This window comes from Scyliorhinus canicula, chromosome 3 (genome assembly GCF_902713615.1).
Source record: "Scyliorhinus canicula chromosome 3, sScyCan1.1, whole genome shotgun sequence".
In the NCBI taxonomy this organism is placed as follows: Eukaryota; Metazoa; Chordata; class Chondrichthyes; order Carcharhiniformes; family Scyliorhinidae; genus Scyliorhinus; species Scyliorhinus canicula.
This window is the reverse complement of record NC_052148.1, coordinates 123,870,583-123,889,372: the sequence shown is the minus strand read 5'-3', so window position 1 is coordinate 123,889,372 and position 18,790 is coordinate 123,870,583. Positions and strand designations below refer to the sequence as shown.

Below are 18,790 nucleotides of genomic sequence, written 5' to 3'. Positions count from 1 at the left end.
TGGTCAAAGATAATGCAAAGATATCTGTTAAGGCTCCAGCTATTCCCTCCCTAGTCTTCCACATTATCCTGGGATATATCCCATCTGGCCCAGGGGACTTGTCTACCTTAATGCTTTTTAAGATGTCCAACACTTCCTCCTTCATTACTCTGACATGTCCGAGTGCATTTACATGCCCATCCCTAATCTCAACATCCATCATGTCCCTCTCCTTGGTAAATACCAAAGCAAAGTGCTCATTAAAGATCTCATCCAGTTTCTCTGATTCCATGTATAGCTTCCCTCCTTGGTCCTTGAGTGGACCTACTCTTTCCTTAGCTACCTTTTCCTGAGCTACCCTCTTGCTCCTTATATATGTATAAACGGTCTTGGAATTTTCTTGACCCTGCTTGTCAATGACACTTCATGGCCCCTTCTGGTCCTCCTACCTCTCCGTTTGAGTTTGTTTGTACTTTCCCTATATACTTCAAAAGCTTAATCTGTTGTTAGATGCCTAGACCTAATGTATGCTTCCTTTTTTTTGACTAGTCTCACATATTCCCCTGTCATCCATGGTTCCCTCATCGTGCTATTTCTGTCCTTCATTTTCGTAGGGACATGCCTGTCCTACACCCTGATCAACTGGTCTTTAAATGACTCCCACATATCAAATGTGCATTTACCCTCAAACAGCCGCTCCTAATCCACATTCTCCAGTTCTTGCTGAATTCTGTTGTAGTTGACTTTCCCCCAATTTAGCACCCTCACTTGAGGACCACTCTTGTCCTTATCCATGAGTATGAAAACTTGCGGAATTATGGTCTCTAATTCACAATGTTCCCCTACTGGAACTTTGTTCATCCGACCGGGTTCATTTCCCAATAACAGATCCAGCAAGGCCCCCTTCCTGGTTCGACTATCAACATACTGTTTCACAAAACTCTCCTGGACGAACATAGAACAGTACAGCACAGAACAGGCCCTTCGGCCCTCAATGTTGTGCCGAGCAATGATCACCCTACTCAAACCCACGTATCCAACCTATACCCGTAACCCCCCCCCCCCCCCCCACCTTACTTTTTAGGACACTACGGGCAATTTAGCATGGCCAGTCCACCTAACCCGCACATCTTTGGACTGTGGGAGGAAACCGGAGCACCCGGAGGAACCCACGCACACACGGGGAGGACGTGCAGACTCCGCACAGATAGTGACCCAGCCGGGTATCGAACCTGGGACCCTGGAGCTGTGAAGCATTTATGCTAACTACCGTGCTGCCCCTAACAACTTGTTCATTTTCGTAGGGACATGCCTGTCCTACACCCTAATCAACTGGTCTTTAAATGACTCCCACATATCAAATGTGCATTTACACCTAACAACTTGTTCTCCACCCAAACCCCTGGCACCAAGGGAGTCCCAGTCGATATGGGGGAAATTAAAATCGCACACCACAACTCCTATTTCCAGAATCTGACTACATATTTGTATCTCTGTATCCTGCTGGCTGTTGGGGGGGCCTATAATACAACCCCAACATTATGATTGCACCCTTCCTATTTGTAACCTCTACCCATAGTGCCTTACTGTAGGATCCCTCCAAGATGTCCTCCCTCATCTCCGCTGCGATATGTTCCCTAACCAGTAATGCAACTCCCCCATCCTTTCTGCTACCCCCTCTGTTTCATCTAAAAACATCGATATCCGGAGCGTTAAGCTGCCAGCCCTGACCCTTTAACCATGTCTCCGTAAGAGCAACAATATCATAATTCTCCACATTGATCCAAGCTCTTAAGTTCATCCATTTTACCTGTTATACTTCTTGCGTTGAAGCAAACGGAATCCAGACCTCTCGACCTGCTGAGTTCAGCAACTATCCCCTGCCTGCTCTCCTTTTTAGTCAAATTTGTCTTAGTCTCAAGCTCTTCTCCAGTCTCTACACTTGTTGGCCTGCTGCTCCGGTTCCCGCCACATGCCATACTAATTTAAATCCTCCCGGCCAGGGTATTAGTGTTTCTCCAGCTTAGATGCAACCAGTCCTTCTTGTACACATCCCACCTTTGCTGGAAGACATTCCACATATCTGAAGCCCTCTCCCCTACACCAGCTCTTTCGCCCCATGTTCAATTGCTGTAACTCTCTGTTCCTAGCCTCATGAGCATGTGGCATGGATGTAATCCTGAAATGACTGCCCTAGAGGTCCTGCTTTTTAGCTTAGTACCTAACTTCTCATAATGTCTTTGCAGGACTTTGCTGCTCTTCCTGCCTATGTCATTTGTACCAATGTGGACAATGACATCTCTGTTTGCCCTCTCGTTTCAGGATGTCCTGTGCCTGCTCAGAGATCCATGACCTTTTAACCAGGGAAACAACACACCATACCTTTTTATAAAAGATGCTAGTTAATGATAAGGTTTAGTTTAAACCCTACCAACAATATATAGGTCACAAGCTCTTCTCCTCTTTCCCCCTCCCCTCTTCCAAAAATGGGGGCACACAACCTGATCTTGTATATTTTGATCTGAATTTTACACCTCTTTTTATATTTTCTGCTGGTGCATCGACTCGTGTAACTAATAAAGCAGCAGGTGGAATAATCACTGTATCTTTCCCTCTGGATAATTTTGGATTTGAGAATCGTAATTACACCAGTATTGTCTTTTCTAACTGTGTAAAAACATGCAGGTTAAAGACAAACTCTGAAGCCACACCACCATTAGATGTATATAATGCGCAATGATGAGATCTCTAACTAAAGGAAGTACATTTTTGTACCAGTGTGAGAAATTAATGCAAAGGTTACATTTCAAGCTTCAGTTGGAATAAGAATTGGGAACACAAAAATTATAATTTGGATTAAAAAATTGAATTCAAATAAACACATTTTAATCATTAAGGTTCAAATTTATATTTCAATGCAGTAGATCTGGACTTGTTTTAATCAATGTATGCTGACTAAATTACTTTCGAGAAATTTCATTTCCAGTGATAACAATATAAAATTTGGTAATTCTGTTGGAATTGATTTCAGGAAAATTAGTTTCTAGAATATTTTGATCTTTTAAACTTGGTGATTTTAACTATTCTCTCCTGCAGTCAGGAATTGGATTATGCTATAGTTCTGACAGGGTGCATTATGTAGCTGGGAGAGTGGCACCCATTACAGGACCAAACTGTTAAATGGTAGTTGCGTTGTAGACAAGTGATTTCCCTTCTTTTGGATGTAGGTATTGAAGTGTGACCCAATAAAATCCAGACACCCATACCGAGCTTGAAATTGATTAGGTTGCTGACTGCAACTGAGGCACCTGGGGGAGCAGTTAACACAGTGGTCTAATCTTACACTTTCAGGTTTTGTCCTTCAGGCATATGATAAACTAATCTAACAGTTTTCAGCAATAACCAAGATAAATTTGACCTAGACCAGGAATAATTAATAAAGTTAAAGTTTTATTAAAACTGCTGGTATAATATAATATCTTCAAGCAGTGGGATAATATTGTTTACTGCGCCAAACAACTGAGTGAAGTGTTGAAGTAAGGGAGTAACAGAATATTTACAAAATAATTTGGGATATGTGCCAGGTATGTTGCAAGGTTACTGTCATGATATCTATTTCTGATAGTCAATGTTAATCAGCTTGTCTTAGTGATGAAAGTCTGACCTTGCATTAAACAGTGTTCCAATATAACTTCATATGACGCAACATTTTTTCCATGATCACCAGGTCTCATCTTGGATAATAAATTACAGATAATAAACAATATAGTGGTGCCTGAAGTAGTTAGATCCTGGATCTCAACTATTCCTGTTTTTGAAATTCATGTTTAAAATCAATTTGATTGAAACTGCATGTAGGTTATGATGCACAGTTGCATATTTTAATCACTATAGGTGTAAAATCATAATGAAGTTTAATGGGTGAAGTGGATTTCACCCTGATGAGAATAGTATTCATGCCCAACTCCTAAAACCTATTCTAGGTGTTGTGGAGGTCTCTTCTAGATCCATACCAAAATTCAATGCCTGACTAACCTTGAAATTGCCTTTGAGGCTGATGTATATTTGTGGTTTTTGGCCATAAGAAGGAGGACCCTAATTAAATCCCAAACTATTGACAGCTTGTGCTTATGTTAGTGGCTGTTAAGGTAATCTTCAATTTATTATTGCATATTGATTCCTTTGGGGCCATGGCATAATCTGAAAAAAGTGGTTGAATTTTTGCTTCCAGGAGGAATATGTAGCACAGACCTTTTGCAAGATCGCAGCGTTTTAATGTTGATGGAAACCCATCTGCACTGCTTTCTGCCATTTTCAAAAAACATTCAATTCAGTACCTCATACTAGCCTTAAAATGATGTTTGACAGAACGAGTTGTCAGCAGTAAGCAAGTCTTATCTAATTGAATCATATATGACAGCACAGAAGGAGGCCTTTTGGTCCATCATGCCTGTTGCAGTTCTTTGCCAGATATATCCTATTAGTTTCAAAGTCCAATAAATGATTAATTTTCAAGAATTTATTCCATTCCCTTTTCGAAGTTGTCATTGAATCTACTTTCAGGAAATGCGTTCTGTTCCATTTCATTTCATTACAACTCTCGTCCAATTTTTTTCCCTCCACATGATGTTTATGGTTCTTTTCTGTGTGCTCTGGTCACTGTACCTTCTACCACTGGAAACATTTGCTTCTATTAACTCGATAAAGGCACTTTAAGATTTTGAACATCTTTAACCTTCTCTAGTGTAAGGAAAATGCCCCAGTTTCTTTATAACATAAGTCCTTTACCCTGGTGTCATTATAATCAATCTCCCCTCTACCATCTCTAATGCCCTAACATCCTTTTGAAGTGCAGTGCACAGATTTAACCATGTACAGAGGAACATTGGAATTCAGAGGAAGATTAGGTCACTTGGCCCGTCTACCATTTGATAAAATTAGGGCTGGTCTGATTGTGGTCTCTACTTTCCTATCTAACCTCCTGATTCCCTTATCAATCTTAAATCTATCTAACTCAGTCTAAATATATTAACTCAGTCTAAATATATTCAATCACCCTGCCTCCATTGCTCTCTAGGAGAGAGAGTTCCACAGACGAATGATCCCTTGAGAGAAAAAAAAACTCATCTCTATCTTAAATGGGAAACCGCTTACTTTTAATCTGCATTCCCTGGATCTAGATCTAGCCTTTACTATGAGGGGAAACCTTCACACCGTCCGTCCGCCCTATCAAGTCCCCTCAGGAACTTGGATGAAACCAAAGGGAAAATCTCAGCAGGTCTGGCAGCATCTGTAAGGAGAGAAAAGAGCTGGCGTTTCGAGTCCAGATCACCCTTTGTCAGGACCTTGTATATTTCAATAAGTTCTCATTCTTCTAAACTCCAATGGTTAGAAGCCCAACCTGTTCAAATTTTCTCATAAGGTGACTCCTTCATCCCAGCAATCAATTGAGTGAACATTCTCCGCATTGTTTCTAATGCAATTTTATTTTTCCTTGAGTAAGGAGACAGTACTCCAGAAGTGGTCTCATCAGTCGGCTATAAAACTGGTAAAACCTTTCTAATTTTATATTCCATCCCCTTGCAATGAACGCCAACCTTTTGAGATTCGTGGACTAGAACACTCAGATCCCTCTACACCACAGAGTTTGGCAACCTCTCCATTTAAGTACTATGCTGCTTTTCTATATTTCCTGCCAATGTACATAAAATGTTCCTACATTATATTCCATTTGCCAAACCTTAGCCCACTGACTCAACCAGGGTGACCAACCTGTGCATGATTTTACTGGACTGTCATGCAATTTGGATTTTTGACCAAAATACTGGGTCAGCCCCTACCCCACCCCCACCATGGTTCAGTGTCTCTTATTTTTGTTCACCGAGTTAGATAACCTATCCGTATCCCTTTGGAGACTATATGCCTTGTTTGCAACTTACATTTTCAGCTATCTTTGTCTTAAGCAAACTTAGCAACGTTACATTTGGTGTCTTCATCCAAATCGCTAATGTATATTTTAAATAGTTGAGGCCCCAGCACTGATCTGTGTGGCATTCCACTAGTTACAGCTTGTCAGCCTGAAAATTATCCTTTATCCCTATTTTCTGTTTCCTGTTCATTAACCAATCCTCTATCCATGCCAATATATCCCTCCCTATTCCATGAGCTTTGTTTTGTTTAGTAACGTTTGATTTGGCAGCTCACTAATGCCTTTTGGAAATCTAAGTACACCACACCTACAGGTTTCCCCGTCATCCACATTGCTAGTTACTTCCTCAAAGAACTCTAATAAATTAGTCAAACACTATTTCCCTTCATTAAAAAACATGTCGACTTTGCCTGGTTGCATTAAGATTTTCCAAGTGACTATAATCTCCTTTGTAATGGGTTCCAGCATTTTCCCTCTGACAGATGTTGAACTAACTAGCCTGTATCGTCTTGTCTTCTGTCTCCCTCCTTTCTTAAATAGAGGAGTTACATTGGTGATTTTCCAAGCTAATGGGACCATTCCAGAATCTAGGGTATTTTGGAAACTTAAAACCAATCCATCCATTAGATCAGCAGTCACTTCTTTTAAGGTTCAATAATGAAGTTCTTCAGGTCCTGGGGACTCGTCAGCCTATGGTTGTGATAATTTTCTCCATGCTCTTTCCCTGGTGATTGTAATTGTTTTTAAGTTTGCTGTTTTTTCTGTACCCTTTTTGCTTTTGGGCAGAACAGTCTATTATTCCCCCATTCTCACTCAATCTGGAGAAGTACTTTGTTTTTTCACTGCAACTATTATTACTCCTGATGCTCCATGACATCTTTACAATTTAAACTTTCCTATTCATTCCCTAAGTTCTTCCTCTTCCTCCCCTTTCAACAATATAAAACCCATCACATTTCTGCCTTCTGTTCTAAACAGAATCCATATCAAATTTAAAACATAAACTGTTTTTCTCTCTCCATAGATGCTGACAGGCTTGCTGTATATTTTCAGCACTTTGATGTTTGTATTTGAGATTTCCAGCATCCACAGTATTTTGCTTTTATTTTAGACAAATTTATTTTTTTGGCTACTACTGCTTTAAAAAAAAGTCTGGTGATGCATCCTGCTCTGTTCAGGATTCTTAAGCAGTTATTTCAAACCCTGAATTCCCAATGCTTGCCACTGCATCCACCACACACACACACACACACACACACACGGAGATACAATGGCTTATTGAAACAATGTATATGAAGTTCAGTTACAGGCCTCCCTCTGGGTTGGGTGTATGCTTTAAGAACCACTGGCCAAGTGCAGGAAGACGAGACATTTAGCCCTGTTTGTAAATGGACTCATTTCTGTAACCTAATCTAATTTGGTGGTGGCACTGTAGTGAGCACTGCTGCCTCACAGTGCTAGGGACTTTGGTTCAATTCCGACATTGGGAGACAGTGGAGTTTGCACATTCTCCACGTGTCTGTGTGGGTTTCCTCTGGGTGCTCCGGTTTCCTCCCACAGTCCAAAGATGTGCAGGTGAGGTGAATTGGCCATGCTAAATTGCCTCTTGTGTCCAAAAGGTAGATGGCTGGTTTAGCACAGTGGGCTAAGACAGCTAGCTTGTAATGCATAACAAGACCAGCAGCGCGGGTTCAATTCCCGTTCCAACCTCCCCGAACAGAAACCGGAATGTGGCGACTAGGGGCTTTTCATTCCCTAAGTTCTTCCTCTTCCTCCCCTTTCAACAATAGCCTACTCGTGACAATAAGCGATTATGTAGGTTATGTGGGGTTAGGGGCAGAGGGTTTGGGTGTGGGCCTAGGTTGGGTGCTCTGGGTTGGCGCAGACTCGATGGGCCAAAAGGCCTCCTCCTGCACTGTAGGTATTCTATGATCTTGCTTCCTCTGTCCTACGAATTGTGATTTATTTCCTAATCTCTGTCCTCCTTCAAACCCACTTCTCATAACTCCTCTGATTCTGTCCAGTTGGGCTTTGTGGAAAGTGAATTGATTGATGAGTTGTGGTAGACAAATGATCAAAGTGTTTGTTGAAGTGACCAAGGGACATGATGTAATGATAAAGTGAAATTGATATCGCCACAAAAATATTTGGCTAATTTCAGAGATTTTCTACTAACTATCACTTTTATGTCAATGTCACTTGTTTTTCATCTTTCAGAGAGCAAAAGGCGGAATCTGTTCAATAGCTCTTATTATCCTGCTGGTTACCCGAGTCCTTTCAGCCCCAGTGGAGGCAGTAGTCCCTATGGCAGTGGTTTCAGTTCCCCGTCCTCCACACCAGTCCGATCTGCGCCACTTGTGAAACAGCTGATAGCACCTGGAAGTGCAGGTACAGTGACCTTAATATCGCAGTGACCATTTAATCAATTTCATTATTGTGCACATGCTAGTGTGTAATAACTTGGGTTCTTATTAAAGGCAGCACATAATTTCAAAAGTTGATGGGAAATTTGATTTTGGTATCATTAGTTGCTCATGGTTTTAAAATCTTTATCTAAGCATTGAATGAAGGCACCAGTCCAGTAATTAATTACAAGACACCTGCCTGACATTTTACTTCACCACATGCTGGTAAGATCAAATAATGAGCACTATTATAATGTCAGTTATGTGTTTTCCTGTGGAGAAAATAGAAACTTACATTACATCTCTAGCTACCTAGGGCAAAAGTACTATGGTAGCGTTACAGAGATAAAAGGGGAAAAAACAAAAAGCACATTATAGAAATGTTGGAAAGTTTGTTTCCCCCCCCCCCCCATATTTTTAAAATGTGATAAATGTCATATTTCAAGTTGCAGGTGAGGGGTAGATCACATTCCTTGTCTCCTTACTCCAACCAAAAAGCCCCCCCCCCCCCCCCACACCAATGTTCAGTTCGATTGAGCCAGAGATCTCTGCTGAACAACTGGTTGAAGTTCGCAAGAAAGGGGAAGGCGGGGCTGCCCTGACCGTTTTTCTGGTCCAATATGTGTTGATTGCAAAGTTGTGATGCTTTATTCCTCCACCAGTCTGTCGTTCTAGCCACCTTCAAACCAGAGGGCAGTTGCTCAGTAAAAAGGCTTTCTGCTGTGCTCATAGCTAATAAAACATTAAAGAAAGGTGCAGGATAAGGCCCCTTTAGCCTGCTCCAGCTTTAATAAGATCATGGTTGATATAGCAACCTCAAATCTGAATCCTGTCAGGAGCAATGGTGGTTTTAAGTAATCTATATTTCTGTTGTTGGATATTCAAAATAAGTTATAGATTTAAGTCAGTTTAATGTTTCTGTGCAAGAACGGGTAAAAACTCGAGTTAGATTCAGGTTAACAAAGGTGTTTGCATGTATGGTGCTTTGGTTTCATTTCAAACTACCTCTGCATTGAGCTTTGGGAGTTCACAACGCAAAAAGCAAACAAGAGCTTAAAGAAAGACTGAGCTGTTCCTTTGGTTAAGAAAGGATTTTTCAGTTTAGTTTTAACTGGACCCAAGGCGGTAGGAGCTAGAGAGGAACAACTCTCATAGCTCTGCCACAAGCAGAACAGTGAAGTAATGGACAAGGAAACAAGTCGCAGAAACTGAAGAACAGCTAGTTCTAGAAACCAGGGAATGAAATGAGAAGTCCCAGGAAGACTGAAGTCAAAGGAAAAAATGGGAACTGGAATTTGAACAGGTACTGTTCATTGACGTTAAAGGTCGAGCTAAAAAGTGCAGATCTGATGTTGGCTAGAGAGAAGCCAGATGTCTGAAGCATTCCTAAGGTTGGTGACCTTTGTACAACCTTTGAAGAATTGACCACAAGACGATATGATGCAGGAGCAGAATTAGGCCATTTGACCCTTTGAGACTGCTCCGCCATTCAATCATGGCTGATATTATGTTTCTCATCCCCATTCTCCTGCCTTCTCCCCATAACCCCTGGTCCCCTTATTAAGAACCTATCTATCTCTGTCTTAAAGACACTCTGACTTGACCTTCACAATGTTCTGCGGCAAAGAGTTCCACAGATTCGCCACCCTCTAGCTGAAGAAATTCCTCCTCATCTCTGTTTTAAAGGATCATTCCTTCAGTCTGAGGCTATGCCCTCTGGTTCTAGTTTCTCCTAGTAATGGAACCATTTTCTCCACATCCACTCTATCTAAGCCTTTCGGTATTCTGTACATTTCAATAATATCCCACCTCATCCTTCTAAACTCCATTGAGTACGGACCCAGCATCCTCAACCACTCCTCGTATTCAAGTCCTTCATTCTGGGAATTATTCTTGTGATCCTCTGGAACCTCTCCAACACATCCTTCCTTAAATACAGCGCCCAAAACTGCTCACAATATTCCAAAAAGGGATCTGACCAGAGCCTTATACGGCCTCAGCAGTACATCCTGCTGTTGTATTCTAGCCCTCTTGAAATGAATGCTAGCATTGGCGTTGACACAGTGGTTAGCACTGCTGCCTCACAGCTCCAGGCACCCAGATTCATTTCTGGCCTCGGGTGACTATCTGTGTGGAGATTTCACTTTCTCCCCATGCCTGTGTGGGTTTCTTCAGGTGCTTTGTTTTCCTCCCGTAGTCCAAAGATGTGCAGGTTAGGTGGATTGGCCTAACTAAATTGCCCCTTAGTTTCCAAAAGGTGAGGTGGGGGTTAGGGTGGAGGCATGAGCTTAACGTAGGGTGCTCTTTGCAAGGGCCGGTGCTGACTCGATGGGCCGAATGGCCTCCTGCACTGTAAATTCTATGATCTTCTATCTATTGCATCTGCCTTCCCAACTGACAATTGAACATGCATGTTATCATTAAGAATCCTGAACTATGACTTCCAGTGGCGGCTATGAAGGAGTAAGTCGCACATTTGATGGCTCCCGCTCGGGTCAGACATTTGGACCTTTTCCCCCGATTTTCTACCGGACTTGAATTGTAAAACTGATGACAGAGTTTGTCGACCCAACAGCCAACGGAGCAGCTGACGCAAGTTATTCAGGAAGGTTTTGCTAAGCAGAAACAGGACTGCTTGGACCCGATAACAAGAGTCAATTGAGCAGCTGGAGCTTAGATTGGATGCCCAAGATCGAGCGATCCAGAAGGTAGAGAAGGGACTGGCTGAGCAGGAGGAACATCAAACTGCGGTGGAGTTGGAGGTGGGGATGCTGAGAGACCAGCAGAAGAAGCTCCTGGAGAAGGTGGAGGACCAAGAGAATAGGTCCCGCCGGCAGAACTTGAGAATCGTTGGGCTCCCGAAGGGGTCTGAGGAAGTGGTTGCCGGGGCATACATCGCAGACATGTTTGAGAAACTGCTGGGGATGTGGCATTCTCTCAGCCCTTGGAGGTGGACAGGGCTCACAGAGCACTTGCCAGGAAGCCGCGAATGGGAGACCCCCCCCCCCCCCCCCCCCCCCCCCCCCCCGAGGGCAATGGTGGTGAGATTCCACAGGTATTTGGATAAGGAGCGCATTCTACAGTGGGCCAAGCAGACACGGAGTTGTAAGTGGGACAACAGAATCCTGCGGGTTGACCAAGGACTGAGTGTGGAGATGGCCAGGAGAAGAGCAGGCTTCAACCAGGTTAGGTTGATCCTTTTTAAGAAAAAGGTAAAGTTCGGAATGTTGTATCCGGCCCGGCTCTGGGTCACGCACGAGGAACAGCACTTTTATTTTGAGTCGCCTGAGGACACACTGGACTTTGCGAAAAGGAAAGGACTGGTGGTGGACTGAGAACTTTTTAACTTTGCTGCAACGTTCATGCTTTTTAAAAAATTTATCTGTTTTTTGAAAAAAAAGTTTCTCGTTTTTCATTTTGTGGAAGCCGTTTGTAATGCCTTTTGCATTGATTTGGGACCAGCGGTAGAGCTGAGTGAGTTAAGGTTTTCATTTGCACTGTCGGGCGATCGAGATGTGCTTGTTTAGATCTTAGATCTTGGTGTGGGGATTGTTCGATGTTGGAGTATGTTTGTATGAGCCGAGGGGGGGAACAATAGTTTGGAGACTATCCGGTGCCAGGGATGGGGGGCCACCAAACTAGCTGGACGAGCTAGCTCACGGAAGCGCAGTGGGGGGGGTGCATATGTTTGGTTTAGTAAAGGGATTGGATTACAGTCTTGTTACTGGGGGGGGGGGGGGGGGGGGGGAATGTTCTGCCGACGAGGGAGGGACTTGGGCTAAAGGACAGAGAGGAGGTTGGGGGCGGAGGCTGCCTAGGGTTGGGCCGGAGCAGGCGCAGAGCATGGGCTGGAGGCGGGCCCAATAAAGGGGATGGCTGATCGAGGGGGGGGGGGGGGGGGCGCACCTGGAATGTTCGAGGGTTAAATGGGCCGATCAAGAAGGCACGTGTGTTCGCGCATCTTAGGGGACTGAAGGCGGACGTGGCAATGTTGCAGGAGACGCACCTTTAGAGTAATTGACCAGATTAGTTTAAGGAAAGGTTGGGTCTGTCAGGTCTTTCACTCGGGACTGAATTCAAAGACTAGCGGGCCTGATCAATAAGGCGGGTAGAATAGTCTCGGATGTGGGAGGTCGGTACATTATGGTCAGTGGGAAATTGGAGAGGGTGCAGCTGGTATTACTAAATGTGTCAAATTGGGATGATGTGGAGTTTTTAACGAGGATGCTGGGGAAGATACCGGACCTGGATTTGCATAGGTTGTTCATGGGAGGGGACTTCAACACAGTTATTGACCCTGGCTTGGACCAGTCAAGCTCGAAAACAGGCAGGTGCCAGCAGTGGCAAAGGAACTAAAAGGGTTCATGGAGCAGATCGGTGGGGGGTTGGGGAGGTGGATCCATGGAGATTTGGGTAGCTGAGGGTGAAGAAGTTCTCCTTCTACTCTCATGTGCATAAATTGTACTCCCGGATTGATTTCTTTATTTTGAGCAGGGCCTTACTGGCATGGGTGGTGGACATGGGGTACTCGCCGATCACAATCTCAGACCATGCTCCGCACTGGGTTGACCTGCAGGTTAGTAAAGACAGTAACCAGCGCCAGCACTGGAGGTTAGATGTGGGACTTTTGGCTGACGAAGGGGTGTGCGAGCGGCTGAGGAAATGTATTCAGAACTACCTACAGGTCAACGACACAGGGGAAATTTCAGCAGCGGTGGTCAGAGGGGAGCTGATCTCAATACGTGCCGATAGGGAGATGGTGGACAGGGCAGAGACTGTCCAAGGTAAAGGAGATACTTCAGATCGATAGGAGGTATGCAGAGACCCCAGAGGCAGGGCTTTTAAGGGAACGGCGGAGGCTACAGGCGGAGTTCGGCTTGTTAACCACCGGGATGGCGGTGGAGCAGCTGAGAAAGGCGGGGGGGGGGGGGGGGGGGGGGGGGATCTATGAGTCTGGAGAGAAGGCCAGCAGAATGCTTGCGCAGCAGCTTAGAATGAGGGAGGCAGCCAGGGAGATAAGAAAGTAAATGATGCAGATGGGAACCTGGTTGGAGATTCAACAGGAGTGAATAGGCGTTTAGGGATTTCTACAGTAGGCTGTATAGATCGGAACCCCGTATGGGCCGGAGGGGATGAGGCACTTCTTGGAGGGGCTGAATTTCCCAAAGGTGGACGGGGAGCTGGTAGAAGGGCTGGGGGCCCCGATCGGGTTGGAAGAGATAGTGGAGGGTCTGAAGGCCATGCAGGCGGGTAAAGCCCCAGGGCCGGACGGATACCCAGTGGAGTTTTATAAAAAGTTCTTTGGGATATTGGGGCCAGTGTTGATGAAGATGTTCAATAGGCAAGGGAGAGAGGGGTTCTCCCCTCGACGATGTCACAGGCTACAATTTCGCTGATTCTGAAGTGGGACAAGAAACTGAAGCTGTGTGGGTCCTGCAGGCCAATATCCCTATTGAATGTGGATGCCAAATTGCTGCCCAAAATTTTGTCCTCCAGGATTGAGGATTGTGTTCCGGGCGTTATTGGGGAGGACCAGGCGGGGTTTGTTAAGGGTAGGCAGTTGGTGGCCAATGTAAGAAGGGTGTTGAACGTGATCATGATGCCCCCAGAAGATAGGGAGGTGGAGGTAGTGATGCAGAAAAAGCTTTTGATTGGGTAGCATGGGATTATCTGTGGGAGGTTCGGATTTGGGCGGGGCTTTATTGACTGGGTCAGGTGGGTCAGGTTGCTGTATCAGGCTCCTGTGGCAAGCGTACGGACGAATAGGAAAACATCAAACTATTTTAGACTGCACAGGGAGACGAGACAGGGGTGCCCCCTCTCCCCACTAGCTTTGGAGCCATTGGCAATTCCTCAAGGGGCTGGTCCGGGGAGGGAGGTGAAGCACTGCGTCTCGCTCTATGCAGACAACCTGCTTCTGTATGTATCTGACCCAAGAGAGGGGATGGAAAAAATGAGGATTCTAGGGGAATTTGGCTGGTTTTCGGGGTATAAGCTAAATATGGGGGAAAGGGAGATGTTTGCGGTCCAGGAGAGGCGATTGGAGGAGCTGCCATTTAGATTAATAAGAGGAAGTTTTAGGTACTTAGGCATTCAAGTGGCACATGAATGGGACCGGCTGCATAAATTAAATCTGGCCCAACTAGTGGACCAAATGAAGGACAGTTTTTGGAGGTGGGACGCACTTCCATTGTCATTGGCTAGGAGGGTGCAGACGGTGAAAATGACGGTCCTCCTGAGATTCCCATTCGTATCTCAATGTCTCCCCATCTTTATTCCGCGGTCCTTTTTTAAATAGGTCAACAGTGATCACTGGCTTTGTTTGGCTGGGCAAGACCCCGCGAGTAAGGAAGGGAATGCTTGAACGGAGTCGGGGAGAGGGCGGGCTGGCACTGCCAAATTTGAGTAACTATTACTGGGTGGCGAATATAGCCATGATCAGGAAGTGGGTGGTGGGGGCGGGGTCGGCATGGGAGCGTATGGAGGCGGCTTCATGCAAGGGCACCAGTCTGAGGGCATTGATAACTGCCTCTGCCATTCCCGCCGGCACGGTACTCCACCAGCGCCGTGGTGGTGGCGGCCCTGAGAGTCTGGGGGCAATGGAGGAGACATGTTGGAACAGAGGGAGCATCGGTCTGGTCTCCAATCTATAATAATCACCGGTTTTCCCTAGTAATTAATTGTCAGCAGAAGGGGGGGGGGAGGTTAGTTTAACTTGGAGTAGGGGGTTAATAAAGGTGGGACCTGTAAGGAAGGGAGACGGCTTTTGCACTATGTTTATAGTTTCACGTACATTGTTTATTTTATTGTTGCTATAATAACAAAAATACCTCAATAAAATGTTTATTAAAAAAAAAATCCTGAACTCGGTCTCGTAAGTCCCTTTGTGCTTCTGATTTCCAAAGCCTTTTCCCATTTAGAAAACAGACTATACCCCTATTCTTCCACCGAAGTGTATAACCTCTCACCTTTCCACATTGTATTCCATCAGCCACTTCTTTGCCTACTCCCCTAGCTTGTCCAAGTTCTTCTGCAGCCTCCCTGCTTCCTCAACACTACCTGTCCCTCTACATATCTTTATATCATCATTTACTTTCACCTTAAGTTCCCTAATCAAGTCTGCCTCATTGTCATTACATATCACCAAATCTACAATTGCCTGTCCCCTAATGGGCTAAACCACAGTTGCTCCAAAAAGCCATCTCGTAGACATACCACAAATTATTTTTCTCTGGATCCGCTACCTGATTGTCGTAGTCCACCTGCATATTGAAGTCCCCCATGATTATTGTAGTATTTCCTTTCTTGTATGCCTTTTCTGTCTCCAGATTTATTTTCTACCCCACATCCTGACTGCTGCTAGGGTGCCTGTAATATCTCCCATCAAGTCTTTTTTTCCTTTGCGATTCCTCAACACTACCCACATAGATTCTACACCTACTGATCCTATATCGCTTCTTGCCATTCCCTTTCAATGGCGCATTTAGATCCCAGCTCTGATCCCCTTGCAGCCACATTTATGATGCCCACAACATTGTACCCATCAATTTCAATGTGCGCAACAAGCTCATTTACCTTGTTTCGTATTCTGCATGCATTTAGGTACAACGCTCTTAGTCCTGCGTTGACCACCCCTCCTTATAATTGTCCCCTTTTTTTGCTGTGCCTGAAGTTAGATTCCTGCCGCTTTTGAAAAATAATCATTATTATTAATGATTATTATTATTACATGTTCTGGAAACTTTACTAACCACCGCTGAGCCCTTGGCTCCTTTAACTAGTTTAAAGTCCTCATCATTAACTTGCACTCCCACCTTCTCCTTTAACTTCAATTTTCTAGTTTTCCATAAAACTGAACCCTTTCCATGGAATAGTGTTCTATTGGCATGATGGGAGTACTTGAGACATTGTGTGGGAGCTTGAATGTACAGAGGAAAACTGAAAGGAAAGTAGGAAAGATAAGTGGGAGTGAAGGAGTATTGTCTTGTAGTCAAACTTTTCAAGTTGAATAATTTGAATTTTTGTTGTTGTTGTTAGAGGCTAATTGGCAGTCATCTGACTTTGTTCTTCCACTGTTACTTAATAAGAATAAAAGCTTTGGTCTTTTGAGCCAGAGTTCCATTCTGGGACCCTTCTCTCTGCAGCAACATCAACTCAGATCCTAACAGCCCATCTAAGCCTGAGAACCTGTTAACTTCCTTGCTTACCAAGAATCTACCCACCTCTGCCGTAAAAATATTCGAAGAATATTGCGGACCTCACACTGGACTATCCTTTTCACTCCGCCTGGTTACCGCTCACTTGTGCCCGGTAATGCCCCAGGTGCTATGCCAGTACCTACGATGATAGCTGCAAGTGTCAGATCCAGTGATAGTTCTTCCTCATAGGCATGCTCTTCCTCTCAGACTTCATCCTCATGTCTCACTGACTGGCCATATAGCAGCTTGCTGGTTTCTGAAAGCATAAATGCACAAGGGTCGGGTTGAGGTGAGGGAATGGGGTCATGTGGTGGAAGCTGGTTGGTTGCCATATCAGATAAGATTTCAGGATGAACGTGGAGTGGGATTTTTTTTTAGAACAGTACAGCACAGAACAGGCCCTTCGGCCCTCGATGTTGTGCCGAGCCATGATCATCCTACTCAAACCCACGTATCCACGCTATACACGTAACCCAACCGTACTTTTTTAGGACACTATGGGCAATTTAGCATGGCCAATCCACCTAGCCCGCACATCTTTGGACTGTGGGAGGAAACCGGAGCACCCGGAGGAAACCCACGCACACACGGGGAGGACGTGCAGACTCCGCACAGTGACCCAGCCGGGAATCGAACCTGGGACCCTGGAGCTGTGAAGCATTTATGCTAACCACTATGCTACCGTGCTGCCCCTAAACTGGGTAACATGGGAACATACCATCATCCTAGATGGCTTCAACAATGCTGCTTTCCATAGCCTCCGTATGAGTTGCATCACATTTGCTGGACACCATTGGCTTCTAGGGGGAGGAGCATGCAGCTATGCCTGTCCCTTGCCAATTGATTGCTGCACCCACTTGTGGACCGCAAGAGAGAGGGAAAGATTTCAGTGAGTGTGTTCCAAAATGTTTGGGTGAAATGCCTGTCATTAGCCAAATGGCTGGATGCATAAGGAAGCTGTGAGATGTGGGTGTAAGGCTTGCAGCAGTGGTCGGGGTGCGAGGTTGAGAAGCGCAGACATGAATCCTGATTGATAAAGGTTGTTGATGGGTGAGTGATGCGGGTTTGTGCATTGAGCAATGTATGTCATGGGGGGGCAGCACGGTGGCCTAGTGGTTAGCACAACCGCCTCACGGCGCTGAGGTCCCAGGTTCGATCCCGGCTCTGGGTCACTGTCTGTGTGGAGTTTGCACATTCTCCCCGTGTCTGCGTGGGTTTCACCCCCACAACCCAAAAATGTGCAGAGTAGGTGGATTGGCCACGCTAAATTGCCCCTTAATTGGAAAAAATAATTGGGTAATCTAAATTTATTTTAAAAAATGTATGTCATGGGTGCTGCAGTTGTAGGACACAGCATTTTAAGATGAATTCATTGACCTTGACCACCTGTGTGAGGTGAAACATTTTCTAGCACTGTATCCAGGTCTTCAGGACTTGACCTCAACTGGCATTGAACACCGTGGCTGTCTACTCCCAATTTGAGTGGCCTCCTGGCACTTGCTGATAGATGACTTCTCTCCTCTTCTCAACATCCTGCATCAAGGCCTTCAGAACAACCTAGTAGAACATGGAAGCCCTTTTCCTGATTTGCTTTCCCACTGCTGAGGCTTTTTCCTGCTCCTAATGCGTTTCCCAGCTTATTGATGAGTTGCTGCAACTAGAATGCACTCTCCTTTGAGATCATAGAATCATAAAATTTACAGTGCAGAAGGAGGCTATTCAGCCCATCGAACTGCACCGGCTCTTGGAAAGTACACCCTACCCAAGCCCACACCTTTACCCTATCCTGCAACCCAGTAGTAGTAAACAGGGGGGTGGGGAGGGGGTGGTCAGCAAGTCAGGAGAGCCCCAACTTTCCCCTTTCCTCCCATTTGCAACTTCTCCTAAGTACAATCGATTCTGTAAATGCCTGTGTTCACAGTCCACACTGGATCCTTATGATTCAATGTAAGCAGCCACATTTATGGTGGGAGAACATCAGTCAGACCTGACATTGTTCCTCAGAAACAAATATATGCATCCACAAAACTCTGGTTCCCAGAAAGTAGTCATGGTTCGCAGCATGCCAGACAAACTCAACTCCTCAATAGCAGCTCTTCTCCACCGATGTCGAGTTCCAGAATTATTTGTTTTTCTGCATTCTTTTATTAGGCAAGCTATCAGCCAATTAGCTGTTGCCACATGCCCTGACCAGCCACATGAAGCAAGATCAAACCTGGGCGATGAATGGCATCACCACTTCACTAAGCATCACTTGGCAGAGCAGCAGAATGTTCTCC

The 18,790-nt window shown here is 44.9% G+C and overlaps 1 protein-coding gene across 3 annotated transcripts in view; it reads left to right on the top strand.

Annotated features, from left to right (window-relative positions):
* Positions 1–18,790, top strand: part of slain2 (SLAIN motif family, member 2) — a 71,721-nt gene that overhangs the window by 11,699 nt on the left and 41,232 nt on the right. For all 3 annotated transcript variants that reach the window (XM_038791234.1, XM_038791233.1, XM_038791235.1), the window contains exon 3: positions 8,126–8,296. In XM_038791234.1, coding sequence (XP_038647162.1) covers positions 8,126–8,296 — 171 coding nt within the window. The remainder of the gene's footprint in view (positions 1–8,125; positions 8,297–18,790) is intronic.